At 38.5% G+C, this 21,431-nt stretch overlaps 1 protein-coding gene across 3 annotated transcripts in view; it reads right to left on the bottom strand.

Moving 5' to 3' along the window:
• GDA (guanine deaminase) overlaps nucleotides 1-21,431 on the bottom strand; it is a 100,712-nt gene that overhangs the window by 6,808 nt on the left and 72,473 nt on the right. For all 3 annotated transcript variants that reach the window (XM_024251807.3, NM_001133904.1, XM_054519546.2), the window contains 5 exon segments: nucleotides 19,618-19,725; nucleotides 17,374-17,471; nucleotides 14,212-14,279; nucleotides 4,120-4,266; nucleotides 146-276 (listed from right to left, as the gene is read on the bottom strand). In XM_024251807.3, coding sequence (XP_024107575.2) covers nucleotides 146-276; nucleotides 4,120-4,266; nucleotides 14,212-14,279; nucleotides 17,374-17,471; nucleotides 19,618-19,725 — 552 coding nt within the window.

The following is a 21,431-nucleotide window of genomic DNA, read 5'->3' as shown; positions in this document are numbered from 1 at the left end:
ATAATTATCAAAGGGCTCTAGTGTCCATTTTAAGATTTTCCTGCATTCCATTAAAAAGTTTCGGTTTCTATTTTCTTTTCTACAGGGAAGCTATTATGACGACTTTATGAAATAAATGCCTTTTGATTAACTTTCTTTTACTTACCTCAGAAATATCACCAAAAAAGTCCCCATAAAACAGGTCAATGGGAGAGTCGGATGCTTTGGGGTTGATCAGGATGGCATCAAATTCCTTGCCCACTTCAAAGTTTCCAATCTCACCATCCAGCCCCAGGGCTATTGAGAACAAGTGAATAAACAGTCAGGATTGCAAGCCATCAGACCACACTAATGTCTCAGTTTGTAAGGACAGATTTTGCCAACATGTCACTAGGAGAAAAAAAACATTAGTATCTTAACAGTGAGACAGAAAATCACTCTCATTCTAACAGGTCACAAGACTTCTACTTACATAAAGCAGAGTAAGCACAGGAAAGCAAAATCTGAGAATGAAAACAGTTCCCTTCATTACTGTATCATAACTCTGGTATGTCTCTATTTCAGCTCTATCAGTGCACTTCATAGCCCAGCTGGTCTATGCTTTTCATTTATCCCTCTAAGAAACGTGATGATTAACATAATACCTTTATTCTTTTTCCCTTCTATTCTCCCCCAACACTCTAACTCCTTGCCTTGCTTTTTTTTGTTCTTTCTGTTCCATGAAATAGCTGACAAGATTTATTTTCATGGCAGTGAAATGAACCTTGAATAAATAAAAAATAATTATCCTTTTGCATATTTGTCAATGCAGGCATATCCATCAGAAATTCCTTAGTTTAAATCCTTTGAATGGAAAAAAACTCACTTCTCAAAATGAACAGATTCTCATAACTCAAAAGTCTCAATGCTTTTGAAAACAGACCAATCTATTTGCAACCTCAAAGGTTTTCTGGTCACCAGAGAAGAATGGTCTTCTAAAATAGAGCACAGGCCAATAATATCTATTGACTTGGCTCATCTCATAGCTACAATTCATGTTCCAAGATTATTGGATATCAAGGAAGAACATCTCTCATTTTTATGATTTAGTTTCAGAAAGATGGGGGTAGTTGGCTTTCTTCGCCAACGGAGGTATTGGATCTAAAGTTCCTTAAAGCCTGTAATCTGAGGAAGGTGTACACTGGGGTCACAAATGGAAGTATGGAAGGTTAACCAGAGTGCAGTATTATTTATTTCAATTTTCTTTTTTTTTTTTGAGATGGAGTCTTGCTCTGTCATCTATGCTGGAGGGCAGTGGCGCAATTTCAGCTCACTGCAAGCTGTGCCTCCCCGGTTCACACCATTCTCCTGCCTCAGCCTCCTGAGTAGCTGGGACTACAGGTACCCACCACCATGCCCGGCTAATTTTTTGTGTATTTTTAGTAGAGATGGGGTTTCACCGTGTTAGCCAGGATGGTCTCGATCTCCTAACCTCGTGAACTGCCCACCTCGGCCTCCCAAAGTGCTGGGATTACAGGCGTGAGCCACCGCGCTCAGCCTTATTTCAATTTTCACATGTGTTTGTTGCATTCTATCACCGCTAAGACAAAGTTTCACGTGAAAATATTGAATCGATTACCTTTGTTAGGCAATATCTAATACACTATATTTCTACCTACAGGTATCCAGAAGTTGTGGCGTTTCTCTAAACACTGACTCAGAAATCTTACTTGTTCTTAAAAGATTCTTTAAAGGGCAACTCTTTTATTCTCAGAAAAGAAAAATGGCTTTTTAGCTAAAGTACTCTCTTTAGCAAGACAGGGGTATAAAAATAATCCGAAATGTTAAAAGGAGCCAGGTGACTTCTACTAATTGTATGGGAAAGAACTGAATGTAATAGAAAATCACTGAAAATTCTCCCCTCCTTCACTGATTACTTGACTTCTTTTTGCCCTTGACAAAGAAACATGTCAAGTATGAGTTTTTAATGACTGAATTCAGCTGAATTCAACTGAATTAATGACTGTGCATTTAATAGGCCAGATAACCAGGTGCAATGACTAGGGTTTAGGCAAGTTTGATGGTATATATAAACCAACTAGGTTATTCAGTAGAGCCTGGAGACTTCAGGAATGAACCAACCAAAAAAGACACAATTCTTTTCAGTGAATTTGTAAACTGATATAAATTCAAATTGTTGCACAGAGATCCCACTGGGCTGGTAAGTGACTCAAATGCATTTCAGGAAATAGAGTTTTGCTGCCTTTGGAGTAAATGTTGGTTCTGTGAAGATCATTTCTGCTCATCTTGATCTTCTTGAGAATGAATGTAAAGGCCATGGCAGTTCTGGGAAAATGTCACACTTTAAATACAGATCCATTCATCTCATTTTACTCTGACTGTAGTAGAGAAACAAACTAAGGAAAAGAAATTCCATGAGTAAGCCCAGCGACCCAGAAAATAGATTTAAAAGCTACACAGCAAAGTAGAAATGATTTGGTAGGCACCCATGCTGACTTGATCAAAGAAACAGAATCCTGATGAAGTAACTCACAGAGAGCCTAGAACTCAAAAAGCACTCTTTAAATACAACTCGTTTGTACCACAAACACAGATGGTAGAATAACTACTCAAACTCAAATTCAGATGTGAAAAGACAATGGTGGTATGGGTGAAAGGTTGTAACACTTATTAAAATAGTGGGTGATTTGAAACTTGGGATTTTGGAAAATGAACCATAATACTTTGGGAAATCAAAAAAACAAAACAAAACAAAAACAAAAAACAACCCTGTATTTGTTTTTCTTGAAATGTGCTTATGGTGTTCATCATAGTCCCCAACACTCAGAGAACATCTGAGAAGTTTCTCTTCCCAGGATAATCTTGGCTTCGATCATCCTCCATTTGTAAGACTCAGGGTATCTATCATAAATCTACACCCAAATATGTTTCTAAATCTATATCTACATTTTAATTTCTCACTAGCTACCTATGGTTTCATGCTGTGTTTCACTATCATCCATTCTGATTACATTTATAATTCTAAAGTGACTTAAAGAAATACTGTGACCAATTTTTATTTTTTTCCATAACAATACAGTTACACGTGAGAATTGGGAAAAGCTGACGAGCAATATTTGCATATCAACCAACTAAATTTTTACATCTTTATCCTTTTAAAGAGGTTTGAGTAATTAGTGTACTTAAGTATATGAACCAAATGCATGGTCTTGGCAGGGATTTATACAGGAAGATACTGTAGTGGAAGGGCAGAAGGTAAGAAATCTGCACGCTGGCATCTGATTAGGTGGATTCAAATCATAGCACACTGTGGCTTGACAGCCGTGTAAGCCTCACTCAGGCTCCTTGTTTGTAAAACGAAATGAATAAAAGTGGTGGTGAGGATTAAATAACAACACATATAAAGTATGTGGTATGATTCTTATCACAGGGGAAGAGCTTAGTAAGCATTGGCTACTATTTTACTATTATGATCATCACTTAGGCCACTGGAGAGGAAGTTACTTGACTCAGTGGAAAAACAGATTCTTTAATTTATTTATTTGGAGACAAGGTCTCACTCTGTTGCCCACGCTGAAGTGTAGTGGCACAATCACTGCTCACTGCAGCCTCTACCTCCCCGGGTTCAGATGATCCTCCCACCTCAGCCTCCCAAGTAGCCAGGACTACAGGCACACTCCACCAAGCCCAGCTAATTTTTGTATTTTTTTGTAGAGACGGGGTTATGTCACATTGCCCAGGCTGGTCTCAAACTCCTGGGTTCAAGCAATCTGCCTGCCTCAGCTTCCCAAAGTGCTGGGATTACAGACGTGAGTTACTGTGATTCTTAGGTACCTGGCCTAAGAATGGATTATTTTAAAGCACTCATATCCATGTAACCAATGTAATATCCATTAAAACAATTAATATGATAACTGTGTCTCAGACATCTATTCTACCAAAGACAGTGAATTCACTAAGGAATGATTCCTCCTTCAGTGAACTTCACTTTACTGGCTGAGTTCTGGGTATGTTACATGAGATGTGATCATCACAAATATTGGATTTTCCTAATACCAATCATGCACCTTCATACTACATCCAAAGACACAGATCAGCATGGTTGTATATTGTGTGAGAGAAAAATGTAATAGTCATTACCTTGGCTTCCTCCAAGAGTAGCTAGTCTGAAGACTTCTTTGAGGGTGAGGCTTTTCTCATTTACCTTATTAATTAAAAGGATATTGGAAACCATCACTGCTCTTCTGATTGCATCAAGCATGGAATATGAATAGCCACCAGCCACGTCTACAGTAGGTAAAATAAAACCAAAACAGTAACCTTGTGAGGATAAATGGAATAATACATATATAACATTGTTTTTATGACAGATATTCACTCCTTAATATACTTTTTTTTAAAAAGCTCTTAACTATAAACACAAGATAGTCATAGACTAAGATTTAAAGCAATTCAAAATCTGTAATTAGTGTCAAATGCATACTTGTATTAGTTTCCTACAGCTGCTGCAACTAATTATCACAAATTTTCTAGCTTAAAACAGCAGAAATTTATTCTCTCACAATTTGGAGGTCAGAAGTCTGAAATTAAAGTGTTGGCAGGGCCATGATCCCCACAAGAGCTCTAAGGGAGAATTCTCCTTTGCTTCTCCCAGCTTCTGGTGGCTCCTGGCATTCTTTGGCTTGTGGCAGCATCACTCCAATCTCTGCCTCCATCCTCAAATAGCCTTCTTCTCTTCTCCCTGTGTCTTCTATTTGTCTCTCTTTTCCTGTCTCTTCTAAGGGTATTGATCACTGGATTTAGGACCCACTCTATTTTAGAATGATCTCATCTTGAGATCTCTTCCTTAATTATATCTACAAAGACCTTTATTCCAAATGAGGTCACATTTACAGATTCCGATAGACATCTTTTAGGGACCCACAATTCAACTCACCACAATACTCAAATGGTTTAAAGAGCCAAAAGAAACTCTTATCTCTGAAGAGTACATGAACTCTCACAGAAATTGTTGAAATATGCCTGCATAGTTATAAAGATAATTTAGAAAATATGTGGTTTAAAATAAGCTCATGGTTCTATTCACTAAAAATTTATCCTAACCTTGTTCTAATCCAGATGAGAACTTTGGGAAATTAAAAAGCCACTTCTTTGTAATTTTTATGAAGAGCTTTTAGAATAAACTTGTATATTTTGGGAAATTAGTGTAATAAATGAGCAGTGCTAATGTAGACAGCTCTATATTTTGGTAGGCATCATTAAATGAGGAATGAAATTTTAGTGATTTAAATAAAGTCCCTAATCATAATCAAATGAAATACTACCTTTAACAAGAATGAACATGGAGTTAAGTGAGTTTGTATAAATAAATTTCAAGTAAGTTAGTATGTTTTATTAAAGAAAAACGTACTTATAGCTAATAAAGTAAGCTTCATATTTCAAGTGTTCCTTCTGTCATTTCTAGGTAGACATATGTAATTGTTAGTGCCTCTATATATGTTGCCAAAACAAAATAACTGCCTATTTGGTAGTAACTCTAGATTGTAGCTCAATTGTATGCTCAACTATCCTACATGTCCTTAAACTTGTATTTAAATTAGAGAATCACCCAGCTCTCTAAAAAATTTCATTACATCTACTTAAATTACTAGTCTGTGTTAATATGTAGTAACCATCCCTTAAATCTTCATTTTTATCATAGCTAGGAAAACAAATACTAAGAAAACAAATACAATTTGGGAACTACACACATTAAGCTTTGAAATTGTCTGCTGCTTCTTTATTGCTAAAACAACAAAAATGTTAAATATAAATAAAGGTGGAATAAAAATTATATCACTATGTGGTATAAAATATGTAAAGACTAACTACATTTTATAATATATGGGTAAAGACTGGAAGTAAACATAGAGAAATGAAAGCAATGCAGTTAGGATGGTGTGAATATGGAAGACTTAAATACCTGCAGTTATAAAAATAAGGTACAAAATATCACAGAAAGTAGCATTTTCCTAAATACCTACTCAAAATTAACCTTACAGAAAGAATAAGTATAGATTAGGAAATAATGCTGTGCAATTTACTGGAAAAAAATTGAGAGATGCCTTATGATGTTGATTTAATCATCCTATATTCTTCTGGCTGCCAATGTTATGTCAGTAAAATAACTGTAAACCAAAAAACAATTTTGTGCTCATCAAAGAAAGAACTCTGGGCTGCATAATTTCATGGTATTTAGTAAGAGTCAAGCCTTTTTTTCCAGGGATTTCCACTGTGATAGTAACTTGCCAATTCTCCCTGACTGGATTAGCTTTGTAATTTTCCCCTTCCATCTACAACACATTTAATGTAGGTGGAATCCCTACTTTATCATAAGGCTAGAGGCACTGTGGTAGGACAGAAGGAGAAATCATGAATATCTACATTTTACAGACCTGGTTTTAAACTGTGCACATGGAACTTTTTGCTTTGTGGACCTTTGATCAGTTACTTAGGACCTGTGAACCTCAATTTTCTCAGAAAATACAAATAACATCACATATCTTAATAACTGCAGAGAAAATTCAGTTACATAACCGAAGTGCTGAAGAATGAGGACCAAAGGGTGGAAACTGTGTGGAGGAGGGAGGAAAATTGAAGCATTTTCTCAGAAGATCTGCCCCCTTACCCCACTACTCCCCCAGGACCATCACAATGAAGATGGTATCATTACTTGCTCGTCAGAGTCAACATTTGGACACTATTATTTACAAGAAGACTCTAACAAAATTATACAAGAGCAAAAACTTAAACCAGAGGACAATGGAAAGATTAAAAAATGATTTCATATGTATGTGCTCATTTCCTATGCATTCATTCACTTATTCAGCAATCATCTACTACACTCCTTACATGTGCTTGATTTACTTAAGCACTTGTAAATAAAACCTATGGGCTTCCCACACGAGCGAGCTAACTATCCTGTTGGGGAGAAAGAAAAGAATCATATAAACAGACACATATTAACAATAAATTGTTTTCACTTTAGTGATAAAGAAAATGGAGATGAAGGGCCCATTTTGATAGGATGGTGAGGGAAGACCTCTTTAAGGCAATGACATTTAAACTAGGACAAGAATGAGAAGAACTCAGCCATATAAACAGAGGCAAAAAGGGCATTCAGACAGAGAAACAATGCATACAAGACTTTTGAGAGAAGGGAGTATGATTTATAGAGAGGATAGTCAGGGTATTCATAAAAGCCATATCTATTCATAAAAGACAGCCAGGGTGAGGAGGAGAGAGTAGTGTGAGATGAGGCTGGGCAGTGGATGGGTGTCAAACCATTGCAGAGCTTTGTGGGCCTTGTAATGAGCCTTACACACTCAAAATCTCATTGCAGGGTGACGAGCACGAGGGGGTGACATGATCAGATTTTCATTGTGATTCTTTTGTAAATCACAATGGACTGGAAGGGCCTAGGGTGGGTATGAGACCCATTAGGAAGCTGGTGCAGCAGTTCAGCAAGAAACGATGGCAGCTTGCATCAGGTGGTAGTGACCAATGAGGGGAAAGGGGATGGTTCCAGGAGAGATACTAAGGAGTCATGAGGTTGGACATTGTGTTGGGGAAGAAGTGAGGGAGAAGAACGTCCCAAAGATAAAGATCAAGTTTCCAGTTAGCAAAAATGAATTCTCTAAAAAGGAGAGCTATTTTACAGAACTAGGTTTAAATGTGTTTTGGGATAGAATGAAGTTCGGGGGTTCCTTCAGGAGGGGTCTAAGAGAAGGGAGAAGGTAGTCAGTTGAAAACAGGTTTAGAATTCAGAGAAGTCTGGGCTGGATATAAGAACCTGTGTGTCATCTGAGTATATTAAATCACATGAAGCCATGGTTGTGGATGGCACCTCCTAAGAAGAATGTGTAAAGTCAAAAAAGAGACTGCCAAAGACTGACCCTTGAAGCAAGCTTTCAAATGGCCAAGAGGAACAGAATCAGCCCTCAGAGAAGAGAAAGAAGGGAAGAACAAAGGTGCTTCACAGGATTCAAGATAAGATTATTTGGACAATGGAGAGAACAGTCAATCATGGCAAATACTGCTGACAAGTCCCATTGGATGAGGACAGAATGGCATCCTTTGGAGTTGGCAGCAGAGATTCCAGTGGTAGTACCCATAGGAGAAAAAAGCAAAGGCGGTTGTCATGGAGGGTGGGGCAAGAATCCAAACTGAAGTCAGTGGAGGAATGGAAAAGGGCCTAGAAAGCGGTGCCAGTGTGGATCCCCACTCTTTGAAGAAGCTTTGCCATGAAGGGAGGCAGACAGGTGGAGCAGGAGCACGAGGAGGATGTCTGATTAAGAGGGGGTTTTGTGCCGGGCGTGGTGGCTTATGCCTGCAATCCCAGCACTGTGGGAGGCCAAGGCAGGTGGATCACCTGAGGTCAGGAGTTCGAGACCAGCCTGACCAACATGGTGAAACCCCGTCTCTACTAAAAATGCAAAAAGTAGCTGGGTGTGATGGTGCGTGCCTGTAATCCCAGCTACTCGGGAGGCTGAGGCAGGAGAATCACTTGAACCCTGGAGGCTGAGGTTGCAGAGGGCTGAGATCATGCCACTGGCTCCAGCTTGGGAGACAGAGCGAGACTCCATCTCAAAAAAAAAAAAAAAAGAAGAAGTGGTTTTGTTTCTTTGCTTAAAAGAAGATACCAGAGATGTTTGTGTACCAGCAGGAATGATCCAGAAGGAAGGAGCCATGGATGATACAGGATGGTCTATGGCCAAACGAATTAGTTTATTGAGATGCTGGGAGAGGGAAAGAATACAGAACACACATCGGAGTATTTTGGTATTTTTGCCTTTGATTGGAAGAAGGGTTTTGTTGTTGTTTTTGCTGCAACAGGGCAAAGAAGAGAAAATCCCAGCAGATGCAGAAAGGTGTGTGAATTTCGTGGTGGGAGATTGAGGGAAGGATTTCTGGTTGTTTCTATTTCTCAATAACTTATGAGATGAGGGAGGCCTTAAACTAGAAGTTGGGGTAGAAAGTTTAAGAAGAAATGAGACAATGCTGTCTTGGCAAAAGGAGATATACGCTTATTACAGACTAATAACTGTCTCTATTGCCCAAGCGGAGGGCCATTTGGGATTTGAGAACAAAATTTAAAATGAAAGCCCACTGGAGGATTTTCTCCAGCAACTTCCAGATGCTCTACTGCAGGCACTGAGAAGGGGACTTTTGAGATAATCAAGAGTGGGGCTTTTGCAATGTGAATACAAAGAAAATGAGGGGAATATGAAAAGCGAGAATGTTTCCAAGGGAATGATTACAGTGATGTACTCTGACATCTAAGAATTCGAATTAGAATAATGGATTTTGAGAAAGCATGGAGTCACTGGACTAGAGTCTACAAGAGATCAAAGAACTGTTGTTTTTGGAATAATGGAAGAAGTAAGTTAGGATAGGGAATTGTCACTGAAAAGTGAGGCACTGGCTCCATGTATGTTGCTTGTTTTAATGAGTTTATAGGTCTTGTTTATGTAAACTTGTTCTATATGTTTAAATTTTTCCTTCAGATGACTATTTTTGGTTATTTGCTATGTTTTCTTTGTTTTTACGGTTTTTTCATATTTCACATAGGAGGTATCCTATCTTTAAAATTCTTCAAGTAGTTATCTCTAATATTTTTATACTGAAAAGTCAAAAGTAAAATATGTGCAATTCTCTTTTTTCTGAGACAAGGAATTTTTTTTTTTTTGAGTCTGTCTCTGTTACCCAGGCTGGAGTGCAGTGGTGCAATCTCGGCTCACTGCAACCTTCACCTCCTGGGTTCAAGCAATTCTCCTGCCTCAGCCTCCCATGTAGCTGGGACTACAGGCACATGCCACCACGCCCAGCTAATTTTTGTATTTTTAGTAGAAATGTGTTTCACCATGTTGGCCATTTGCCAAATACATTCTCCTCTCAGCCTTACACATAAACTACAACTTCTTGGGTTTTGTTAATAAAATTAGAAGACAGAATTATGTATTATACTCGGAAAATTCTTCCTTGCAGAGCATATATATTTTTTTTAATTTTGTGATAAAATACTGAAGACATTCAAATGACATAAGGAAAGCATAAAACCAAAATTCAAGGACCTAACACTCAGTTTTTAAAATAAGTGCCATGTATTTCGGTCCCAGGAACCTCTTTCCAGCCTGAGGGAAACATCTTCCTGATTTATGTTACCATTCTGATAGATTTTTAACATTGTGCCTATTCTCTCTTGAGATATATTTTTGGCTTTTACTTTCATTTTTTAAACTCCTTTACAATTCTTTGATCTTCTTATTCTGATTGATGTTAGCTTTCCATGACATCATCTTGTGCCATTATTTCCCCATATGGCCCTCATTTGCCTCATCTTTCACTGAATGGTGTAGATTTTCAAGTAAGTTTTTCAAAGGGTTCCTAAGGAAAATATTTTCCAAGTCTTTGTATAGCTGAGAATTTTGTTGCCTTCCTACATAAAGGAGAATTTGGCCAGATATATTATTCTTGGCTAACACTGCTTTGTCTCCAAACTCTTTTCTTGCCTTTTGGTATTTTGCGTGCCAACAAAAACATGTGAAAGCAAACTGGTTTTTAATTGTTTTGTTGATAACTGACTTTTTTCCTTGTGTCAATATTGTAGAAATTTTTTTATTGTAATTAAAATATTTTGCCACAATATGTTCAGTTATGATTTAGCGTAAAACAGGGTAAGCACTTGCAAGGCAGTTCTTTCTTAAGCTCAGAAAAGATTTACCCTTCAAAGCTCTGACTATTGCATCTTTCCCATTTGTTCTGGGTGCTCCATCAGAAAAAACCCCATGTGTTGGCTCTGTGCTTTCTGGGCTTCACATCGATCATCCTCAAACACCTTCTATCATCTTTGGTTGACTTTATTCTCACATCACTGATTTGATTTTCTGTAACAATAGTTCTGCTTCTCATAGCTTCCTACAGGGTTGGTGAGTTTGTCATTTTTTTAACTGAGGTATAACTAAAATATCATAATACATACATAACTTAGATGTTCAGTTTGGAGAATGTTAACAATTATATAGCATTAACTACTTTGCAAAAAAACCAAGATATTAAACCTTTCCATCACCCCAGCAAATTCCCTCATGGCCTTTTCCTGTCAATTCCCCAAATTCTTACCTACAACATTTGGCAACCACTTTCTGATTTCTACCAATATCAGTTAGTTCTGTCAGTCTGTGAGTTTCATACAGATGGAATCATGCAGTGTGTGCTCTTTAAGCCCACACACTGGCATATATTTACCCACATTTTGCATATATCTGTAGTGTGTTTTTTACTGCTAAATAATATTTCATTATATGAATATACCTCAACTTGCTTATCCATCCTCCTGCTGATAGATGTTTGGATTGTTTCCGGTTTGGGGCTATTATAAATAAAGCTGATATAAACATCCTCATACAACTCTTTTATTTATTTATTTATTTAGAGACAGGGTCTCACTCTGTCACCCAGACTGGAGTGCAGTGGCATGAACATGGCTCACTGTAGCCTCGACCTCCCAAGCTCAAGCAATCCTCCTGCCTCAGCCACCCAAGTAGCTAGGATTACAAGTGCATGTCACCATGCCCAGCTAAGTTTTGTATTTTTTGTAAAGACAGGGTTTTGCCATGTTTCCAAGGCTGATCTCAAACACCTGAGCTCAAGCAATCCTCCTGCCGTGGCCTCCCAGAGTGCTGGGATTACAGGTATGAGCCACTGCACCTGAGCCTCATACAACTATTTCTGCAAACATATATGTTTATTTCTCTAGGGTAAATGCCCAAGAGTAAAATTGCTGGGTCATATGTAGATGTATATTTAACTTTATAAGAAACTCCCAAAACATTCTCCAAAGTAGTTGTACCATCCACTCTCCTTCCATCAGTGTATGAGAGTCTATGTGCTTTTTAATCTGATTTTTTTGTTTTCTTCCTTGATTTCTAAAATTTCTACCACAATCTTTTCATAGTACCATGATTTCCTGTACTCCAGGGATGATGGCAATTTTCTGAAATTTTCTTCTGGATCCTAAAGCAGATCATTTTCAGATATTTGTTCACTTTCTTATTCTTTGTGATATCACTTTATCTTGATTTGCTATATTTCTGTTAAATTTCATGTGGGTTTCTTCTACCTAATATTTGTGCAAGTCAAGATCTGCCTGCACTTGTTATAGACAGGGTGTGTGAATTGCTCTTGGACCTGCTCTCTATTCATAGTATGAGGTATAATAATCTTCTAAAGTTTACAAATTGAAGGGTAAATTGATACATAAAAGTCACGTTTAGGAAATAGTAGAGTAGAGGGTGACTAAATTGCAAAAAGGACTAGGTAAAAATGAAACACCATCCTTTGAGGAAATAAGCTAATAGGTCATATTTAATCAAACGTTTGGTCAATACACCAACTTCGCCCTTTCCTTTTTAAGCCAGTCTTGATTGATTTGTGTCATGTGCCAGGCAGGCACTGTGCTAACCATTTTGCATGCATTTTAAAATTTAATTCTCTAAACAGCTTGTAAGATAGACATAGTTGTAATTGCTAGTTACTATTGTTGTAGAAATCAGGAAATGAATCCTTGACTAAAAACTGCTAGAAAATTAATTTTCTCAAGGTCTTACAGATAATAAGTGACAGCTAGAACTCGACTTGAACTTTATAGACCATCACTAAACAATCCAAAGTCAAGAAAGGGAAGTCATGTGATGAACTTAAATTATGGAGACCAAAATCCTAGAATATCTGAAAACAATATCTGACTGATTTTTATGTGCCTGCTAAATTTTTCATATTAACTGACTATAGTGTGTAACCAAAACTCATGGCCATTTTTTTCTTATCCCTTGAAGCTTTTTTGTGAACTTAAAATCACTGGTTTCCTCCTTTAACACCTGTGACTTTATGTAGAATTATCACAATCTTGATGATTTCAGGCTTAAATTAGAATTTTCAAAATCTTGATTACTTCGATTCCCATAAAATTCGGAAAAACTTCTAATCTAATATATACCTCTTTCAAAATATCAGTAAAATCATTATGCATATTATTGTGTCTTACCAGTTAATTACTTTGTAAAATGTCTCACTATAACAAACTGAGACTTGAGTTCCTGCAGAAAGTGATGAAAACCTCCAGTGTCAACATGCATACAGCCTGATGCTCTTACATATGAGGAAGACAAAGGCATCAAGGACAGAAAACACACCCTCCTGACCCATACCCATTAAAAAAAAATTTAATTCAGTCATTCCGTCGTAAAAGAAGCTTCACAGAGGACACCTAGAAATTTGGGCCTGACTCACACTTTCGAAGCGAGCAACGCTTGCACATTCTCAAGAAACACAATTAAAATGTACTGTGAGGAAAGGAAACATCACTAATCCATCACTAATTCATGTGCACTTAGAACGTCCCTCAGCCTAGTAGACAAGCAGACGGCCTGTGGATATGGAGAGGTCTCATTGGCTAAACATTGCTTAAAAGCAAAACCAATTCTTAACATACGTTCGAATTCTCAATTCTGTCATAGATTGAATCCGTGCTCACTATGGCAAGGACAAAAAAATTTCTTTTGAGACAGCATTTGTAATGACAGTTATTGAAAACTAAAAATATAGAAACCCAAACCATTAAAACCTAGCCAGAAGAACAAAACAAAACAAAAGTCAAGGACTGTTTTTAAAATACCTCTGAAACACGTCAGAAGGAATTAATCATCCTTTATAGCCTAATCTTTGAATAATAAACACGGATAACAGCTTTCAGGAGGTTAGTATCATCAAAAACTTCTCCCTTTGCATACATTTTCCTTTTTTTTTTTTTTGAGACAGAGTCTCGCTCTGTCACCCAGGCTGAAGTGCAGTGGCGCAGTCTCAGCTCACTACAAGCTCCGCCTCCCGGGTTCACACCATTCTCCTGCCTCAGCCTCCCAAGTAGCTGAGACTACAGGTGCACACTGCCACACCCAGCTAATTTTTTATATTTTAGTAGAGACGAGGTTTCCCAGGCTGGTCTTGAATTCCTGACCTCGTGATCCACCCGCCTCAGCCTCCCAAAGTGCTGGGATTACAGACGTGAGCTACCGCGCCCAGCCCAAAACTAATTTTTTTTTTTTAAAACAGAACAGTCACCTGCAAATTAGTCACATTAGAAAATTACACAGTAATCAACCACTTTGCCATAGCTCCAAATGGTGAACTACTAACCTGTACCCAGCCCTATCTTGACTTCATGTTTCAGGACTTCTAGCACATTTAGAAATCCACTGCTGAGCCTGTAGAGAGAGGAGATGTCAGAACAAGGTGATCCATGTGGTTTCAATAAAAGATGAACACTAATAACAATGATGGTGATACCACCGAAAATTGTGCTTCCCAATACATCAGCTCTAATGTTGACACAAACATATTAGTCAAATCAGACCATCCAAGTCCTGGAGTAAACAGGATCATAAAATAGCCTAATCCTTGGGCCAAGGTTAATCTCAGGTGGGCACAAAGCAGCAAGAGCCAGAAGGAAAAGCAGGGGATCGTTTGTATGGGAAAAAAATGAAGAAATCAAACCTTGCAATTAATACAAAAGTCTTTTATCTGTCTTTAATATTTTCTAACCAACACATCTTTTTATGTTAGGAAGCAGAAATTATAAAGCATTACCTATTCTCTCTGCCTGGAATAATTTGTTACCCTGAATGAGTAGTGACTTGTAAGATTGAAAAAGGGGAGTACAACTAGAAAAAGGGGTACAGCCTAAAAAGTCAGGACCTGACCGTTCAAACGCTGCCTCCGAAGACAGAGAAAGTAGGAGAGATGGTTCCTGGGCTGAATTTGGGACTTTGTGACCCTGAGCTTAAGAGATGTGCCATATATATATATATATATATATACACACACACATATACATATATTATTATTTTTTTTTTTTTGAGACAAGAGTCTCACTCTGTCACCCAGGCTGGAGTACAATGGCACGATCTCAGCTCACTGCAACCTTCTCCTTCAAGGTAGGTTCAAGTGATTCTCCTACATCAGCCTCCCGAGTAGCTGGGATTACAGGTGCCCGCCAGCATGTTGAGTCTCTACTTTTAGTAGAAACAGGGTTTCGCCATGTTGGTCAGGCTGGTCTCGAACTCTTGACCTCAGGTGATCCTCCCACCTCGGCCTCCCAAAGTGCTGGGACTGCAGGCATGAGCCACCATGCCCACCATGTGCTGCCTTTCTAAAGAGACAAAGGAAAACTAAGGTGATCCTTAGAATTCTAAAAAGTTGCAAAGGTCAAAGTGGTCTGCTGGAAGATGCACATAACTCTAATTTCAAAAGCCCTGGTGCATACACAATAAATCTCTCAGTTGCTGGAGAAAGAACAGCAGTGACCATTTAAACAGAAATGTGTCCTGAAGAAATTTAACTTCAAAACTCAATTTGCAAAGCTAGATTATGCTTTAATTTAGAGGATATTAACACCCAGTGGTTGTTAAATCCTTCCACTATCAAGTAACTAGACCCTAATTATAGTCACTAAGCTGTACATAGACAAGATTCCCTGTAACCGGTCACTCCTTTAAGTCTGAAAACTCAGAACCTCTGGGGTCCCTAAAGCACTCCAGAAATATGTCACTGTGGCTCTCAGCACCCTTCCCATAATGACACTGACATATATCTTTGTAATTTGCAAAGTCCCTAGATTTCCAACTGTGAATGCCTCCAGCTCTTTGCCTAGGAGCTTTCTCAGCTCTCTCCTGTGCTAGAGCCTGCTCTGCCCTTGTTTGGGGACAGCCAGAAGTTCCAGGGAATTAATACTCTTCTCCACTCCACCCAGGAGCCCTCAACAAGAACCCATAAGCATTCGAGTATTACTATCACAGCCAGCTCCCTCACTTCTTGGGCAGGATAACTTTGAGTTCTGTTTTGGACACTGGTTACCTGAGTTTTCTATTAAATAGAAGGATTAAACTCTGGGAGCCCACAGTGGTAACCTCCGTGATGATACGATCTTCACTGACTTCTTTCCCTTCCCTGTTTTACTTCCCTGAAGGTGTTTTTTTTTTTTTTTTTTTTTTTTTTTTGAGACGGAGTCTTGCTCTGTCGCCCAGGTTGGAGTGCAGTGGCGCGATCTCGGCTCACTGCAAGCTCTGCCTCCCAGGCGCCATTCTCCCGCCTCAGCCTCACAAGTAGCTGGGACTACAGGAGCCCGCCACCATGCCGGGCTAATCTTTTTTTTTTTTTTTTTTTTTTAGTAGAGACGGGGTTTCACCGTGTTAGCCAGGATGGTCTCGATCTCCTGACCTCGTGATCCGCCCACCTTGGCCTCCCAAAGTGCTGGGATTAGAGGTGTGAGCCACCGCGCCCGGCCCCTGAAGGTATTTTCTGAGATTACACCCACAAGCATGGGTTTTTAACCTAGCATCCATGGACTGGCATCATGAGATCTATGAATTCCCTGAAATTAGATGCAACACTTGTAATATCCATGGGCTTTTTTCCCCTGAAATTACAGGCTATAACTTATTTATTTTTCTGAGACAGAGTCTCACTCTGTCACCCACGCTGGAGTGCAGTGGTGCAATCTTGGCTCACTGCAACCTCCACCTCCCGGGTTCAAACGATTCTCTTGCCTCAGCCTCCTGAGTAGTTGAGATTACAGGTGCCCGCCACCACGCCCAGCTAATTTTTATATGTTTAATACTGATGGGGTTTCACCATGTTGGTCAGGCTGGTCTCGAACTCCTGACCTCAAGTGATCTGCCTGCCTCCGCTTCACAAAGTGCTAGGATTACAGATGTGAGCCACTGTGCCCAGCCAATAACTTTCATTTTATTCATTTATGGATCCATCACTTTTCAAAAGGTTAAGAACGAGTTAATAAATAACACCTCTGTATTCTGGGGAATTATAATAGGACAAGGTCCTCCTGGGCTTGCCTGTGTGGGCTGGCATTCCGTCAGGTCCAACACGGTAACATACATCATAGTGCATTTGCTTTGGTATTGCTGTGTTTCCTTCTCACACTACAGCACAAACAGTAATGGGAGTGACTACCCTCTTCCTGGATTTCCTGGCTGACATATGGGTTCTTTCAGTACTTTCACTGAAAATTTTTTATGTTGTATTCCCTATTGTCCTTTTTTTGTTCAAACTCAGAGATTTCAGAAGATGCTGTGCTCTTCACATGCGTCCTCTGAGATAAATGTCCTCTCATGTGTTCTCTTTTACTCCTCAACAGCAAGAGTAAACGTCTATCTATCTGGTTCCTGCCAAACACAGGCTACAGGAGAGATCCTGAAGGAATGACAGAGGAAACAAAGGCATTTGGCTGCTAATCTGCAACCCAATCATTCGTAATCTACCAAACAATCATTGTCTACTTACGATAAATTAGAATTGGGACAGTGTGCGATGGATGCTCCTCGTTCATGGAATACATTCAGTTCTTCTGCAGAGAGGTAGCAGCCGTGTGCCATCACTGTCTGGAGAGAAGAGTGCCCTACGTGGAGTTTACCGCTCACAAATGATTCAATGGGTACTCACTCACAAGGTATTTTAGAGAGAGACCGAAGCTGTAGCTTGGCTGTTAGCACCTTCACAAGAACATTTATGATGATCTATATGTACAAAGTTGCTAGGTACAAGTTATACCTCAGAAAAGGCTTGTAAACACATTGTCTTACAAAAGTCTCAGCAAATTTGTGGAGTTTACTTAGATTCTTTTTGTTGATCTATAAAGTAATGAGGGTTTGGTCCAGGTGATCTACAGCACAGAATATCCATCCAGATGGAAGATAACATGATTTTCTCATCTCTACTTTAGAAGACTGTCAAGTTACTTTCTTTTCTAAGTTTATATGGTAAGCGAATGGTAGTGTTGTGCTTGCTCCAATTCTAAAAAAACTTTCTAGAACTAAAAGTCCCTTCTCAGTATGTGAAAGCTGTGAGAGTAATCCTGCAAAGCGCTGTTCTTTATTTCTGCTCCTAGCTTCAATATAAGTGCCAATGGCCTTGATATTTTCAACTAAATAAACTTTAACTCACCTATGTTTATATTTTCATAAAACTACGAAATTTAACATCTTATAATCATTAATTCAGAAAGTAAAATTGATCCAAGAAACCAGGCACTGCACACACATGAGACCTCACTAAATTTTTAATGTTGGTAGTATTTATTTGTAGATTTTCTTAAATAAGACTTTACTCTTTCAAAATTATTTTTCCCTCAGTACAAAACCTGTATCCAACTTGCTTTCTCCTTTGAGAGGCACGGTTCAGTGACTACAGAATTATTATTATTTTTTTGAGACAGAGTCTCGCTCTGTCGCCTAGGCTGGAGTGCAGTGGTGCAATCTCGACTCACTGCAAGCTCTGCCTCCTGGGTTCACGCCATTCTCCTGTCTCAGCCTCCCGAGTAGCTGGGACTACAGGTGCCCGCCACCACGCCTGGCTAATTTTTTTGTATTTTTAGTAGAGACGGAGTTTCACCATGTTAGCCAAGATGGTCTCGATCTCCTGACCTCGTGATCCGCCCGCCTCGGTCTCCCAAAGTGCTGGGATTACAGGCATAAGCCACCAGGCCCGGCCCAGTGACTACAGAATTATTATTAAAATATAACTTTCCCAATCTCTGTGCAAATAAAATTAACATGCAAATGGAAGGTTAATTTATTAATCATATGGAAATATATATAAAGAATGAAAATTATGGTGTAGGTTTTACATGATTTATGCAAAGTACTGACCTTTTAAATCAGTTATATTCGTATCTCCATTCACACAGTCACTAAGAAATTATTTGCTACGGTAAGCTCTCCATGCGGTTTGTACATTTCATTGAAGGCCAAGGCCAAGTAGTACATTATCGTAATGAGGTCTCTTTACACATATTAATTTTAATTATAGAAGTAATGCATACTCATTTTTTAAAAGCACTCTCAGAGTATTTAAAAATAACAAGCAGAAAGTCCTTCTGGTTTGTCCCTCAGGAAGAGTCATTTTTAATACTCAAGTATGTCTTTCAGACAGTTTTTTTCTAAGTAAGCATGCATCTATACATATGTACATACACATCAAATAATATTACACAAACATTCTTCCTTGTAAGCCTGCATACATTCTTTGTGAATGCTGGATAAAATCCTATGTATGCTCTGTAATTTAATCCCTTACCAATAACAGTTTTTAAACTTTAATATATAATTAGCATCCCTATTCATATTACTTAGAGTGAATTCTTAGAAATGCATCTGCTGACTCAAAGAAATGTAGGTTTACATTCTAATAGATACTGTTAAAATGTCCTGGGATCAAATGACATTCCCATCTTTAATGAAGCCTTTACATTTAATTCACTAAGATGAAACTTCGGGCCCATTTTTAACTACACGCACACACACACACACGCACACACACACACACTAGGCTTTATTCTAGTTTAAGAAATGTATACACATGTACCCCATAGATATATAAACCTTCTGTGTACCCACAAAAATTAAAACTTTAAAAAAATTTTTTAAAGAAACGTATTCATATCAGAAATCTGAAGATTACTATTGAGATTTTAAAATTTAGATAAATATGCCTTCCTTTAAACAGATTATGTCATGATATAAAACTTACCTTATTTGTCAAAAGATTGTTTTTATCATACACATCTGTGTAGTTTTTATAACTGGGGTATAAGTTTTTCACAGCTTCAACTTCATCACGATTTTCACTTATATGGCTCTACAAGAAAAAAATAATATTTTCATTTTTCTTCTGTAAAATACCATTAGAAATTATACTTCCTACCTCAAAATGGTGTGAATGGTTTTCTACTTGCCTATTTAAGGGACCACATAGAAAGGCAATGAAGATTGCACATGCATTTTATTAGAAACAATTATATTCATCATCGATAATATAATGTATATGACAAAGAAACTGAATATTATGAACATGTAGTGTGTGTGTGTGGATGTGGGTGTGGGTGTGTATATGCATGTATAATATCAAGACAAATTTTTCCAACAAAGTCTTTTCAAATTCTGACCTACAGCTAGAACAAATATGAAGTTCTCCTTGAAGATAGTCAGGACCCTAGCAACCTGCCTCTTCTGGTGCTGGCCTTTCTTTTGTTTTGAGATAGGGTCTGGCTCTGTTGCCCAGGCTGGAGTGTAGTGGCACAATCTCCACTTACTGCAACCTCCGCCTCCCAGGTTCAAGTGAGTCTCCTGTCTTAGCCTCCTGAGTAGCTGGGATTACAGGCATGTGTCACCATGCCTGGCTAATTTTGTATTTTTAGTAGAGATGGGGTTTCACCATGTTGGCCAGGCTGGTCTCAAACTCCTGACCTCAAGTAATCTGCTGGGCTCAGCCTCTCAAAGTGTTGGGATTACAGGTGTGAGCTACCGTGACTGGCCATGCTGGCCGTTTAAGAAAAGAGCTCAGTGTTCATAAAAAAGCAGACAGTGGGGTTCACTTATATGAACACTGGAATTTGAGTAAAGAGAGCTGGGTTTAAGCCCAAGTTCTGACAGCTATGAGTCCTAGAGAAAGTCATTCTTTTCTTTGGACAGCAATTTTCCCATCTTTCAAAAAAAAAAAAGGGGGTTGGGCTAGATGAGTGATTTTCCAAATTCTCTCAGCATTAAATATATTATTCATATAAAAATTCACAGAAACCCAATATACAGAAGGCATAAAAGCACTGCCCCTCAGGATGCAGCAGGATTGAGACTCTGGGACCCTGTCCCCATTTTGTGCCCTTTGTTAGTTTCCAGAATGAGTTCTCCAAAAAAGAGTTTGAAAATAGCTGAGCTAGAAAATTCCACAGTCATCAAGAAACAGCCCATAAGAATCTACATGCAAGCAAAACAATAAGTCCTATGCCCCCACACTGAAAAAGGCCCCTAAGACCTCTCTCTAGCACACCACAAAACCTGAGAGCATAATTAACACTTCCAAGAATGGCAATGCCATTTAGAACATGCGTAGCTAAATTTTTAAAATAAAAAAATAGCAATGTTCTGAAAACACGTGTTTTACTCAGACAATGAACTCCATCCCTGGCCTTGAGGAAATCCCAGACCACCAATGAAATGCATGGACAGCAATAGAAGAGAGGACAATCTGATGATTCGAGTCATTTGGATAAATGTGAGTAAATGTGCATACATCTACATGCATCTCTCTAGCAAGGATAAACTTGATTTTGTTGTGTGTTCTTCTCATCTTATTTTTCATGTATTTTAAATGTTCATTTGTATTTTATTTTGTCGGCGACAGAAGCATTTTGTTTGCAAAGCAGAAACATCAGGTAAGTTTTGAATTTTATCTCCAGGAGAGAAATGTGTGGGACTGAATTAAAAATTCTAAAATTATAGGCTGCAAATAATAATAACAATAATAGGGAAGGTGAGAGCAGTTAACGGTTCCTAAGAAAATAGATT

This window comes from Pongo abelii, chromosome 13 (assembly GCF_028885655.2).
Source record: "Pongo abelii isolate AG06213 chromosome 13, NHGRI_mPonAbe1-v2.0_pri, whole genome shotgun sequence".
Classification (NCBI taxonomy): Eukaryota; Metazoa; Chordata; class Mammalia; order Primates; family Hominidae; genus Pongo; species Pongo abelii.
Note: the sequence above shows the minus strand (reverse complement) of the source record. Positions and strands in the feature narration are given on the sequence as shown.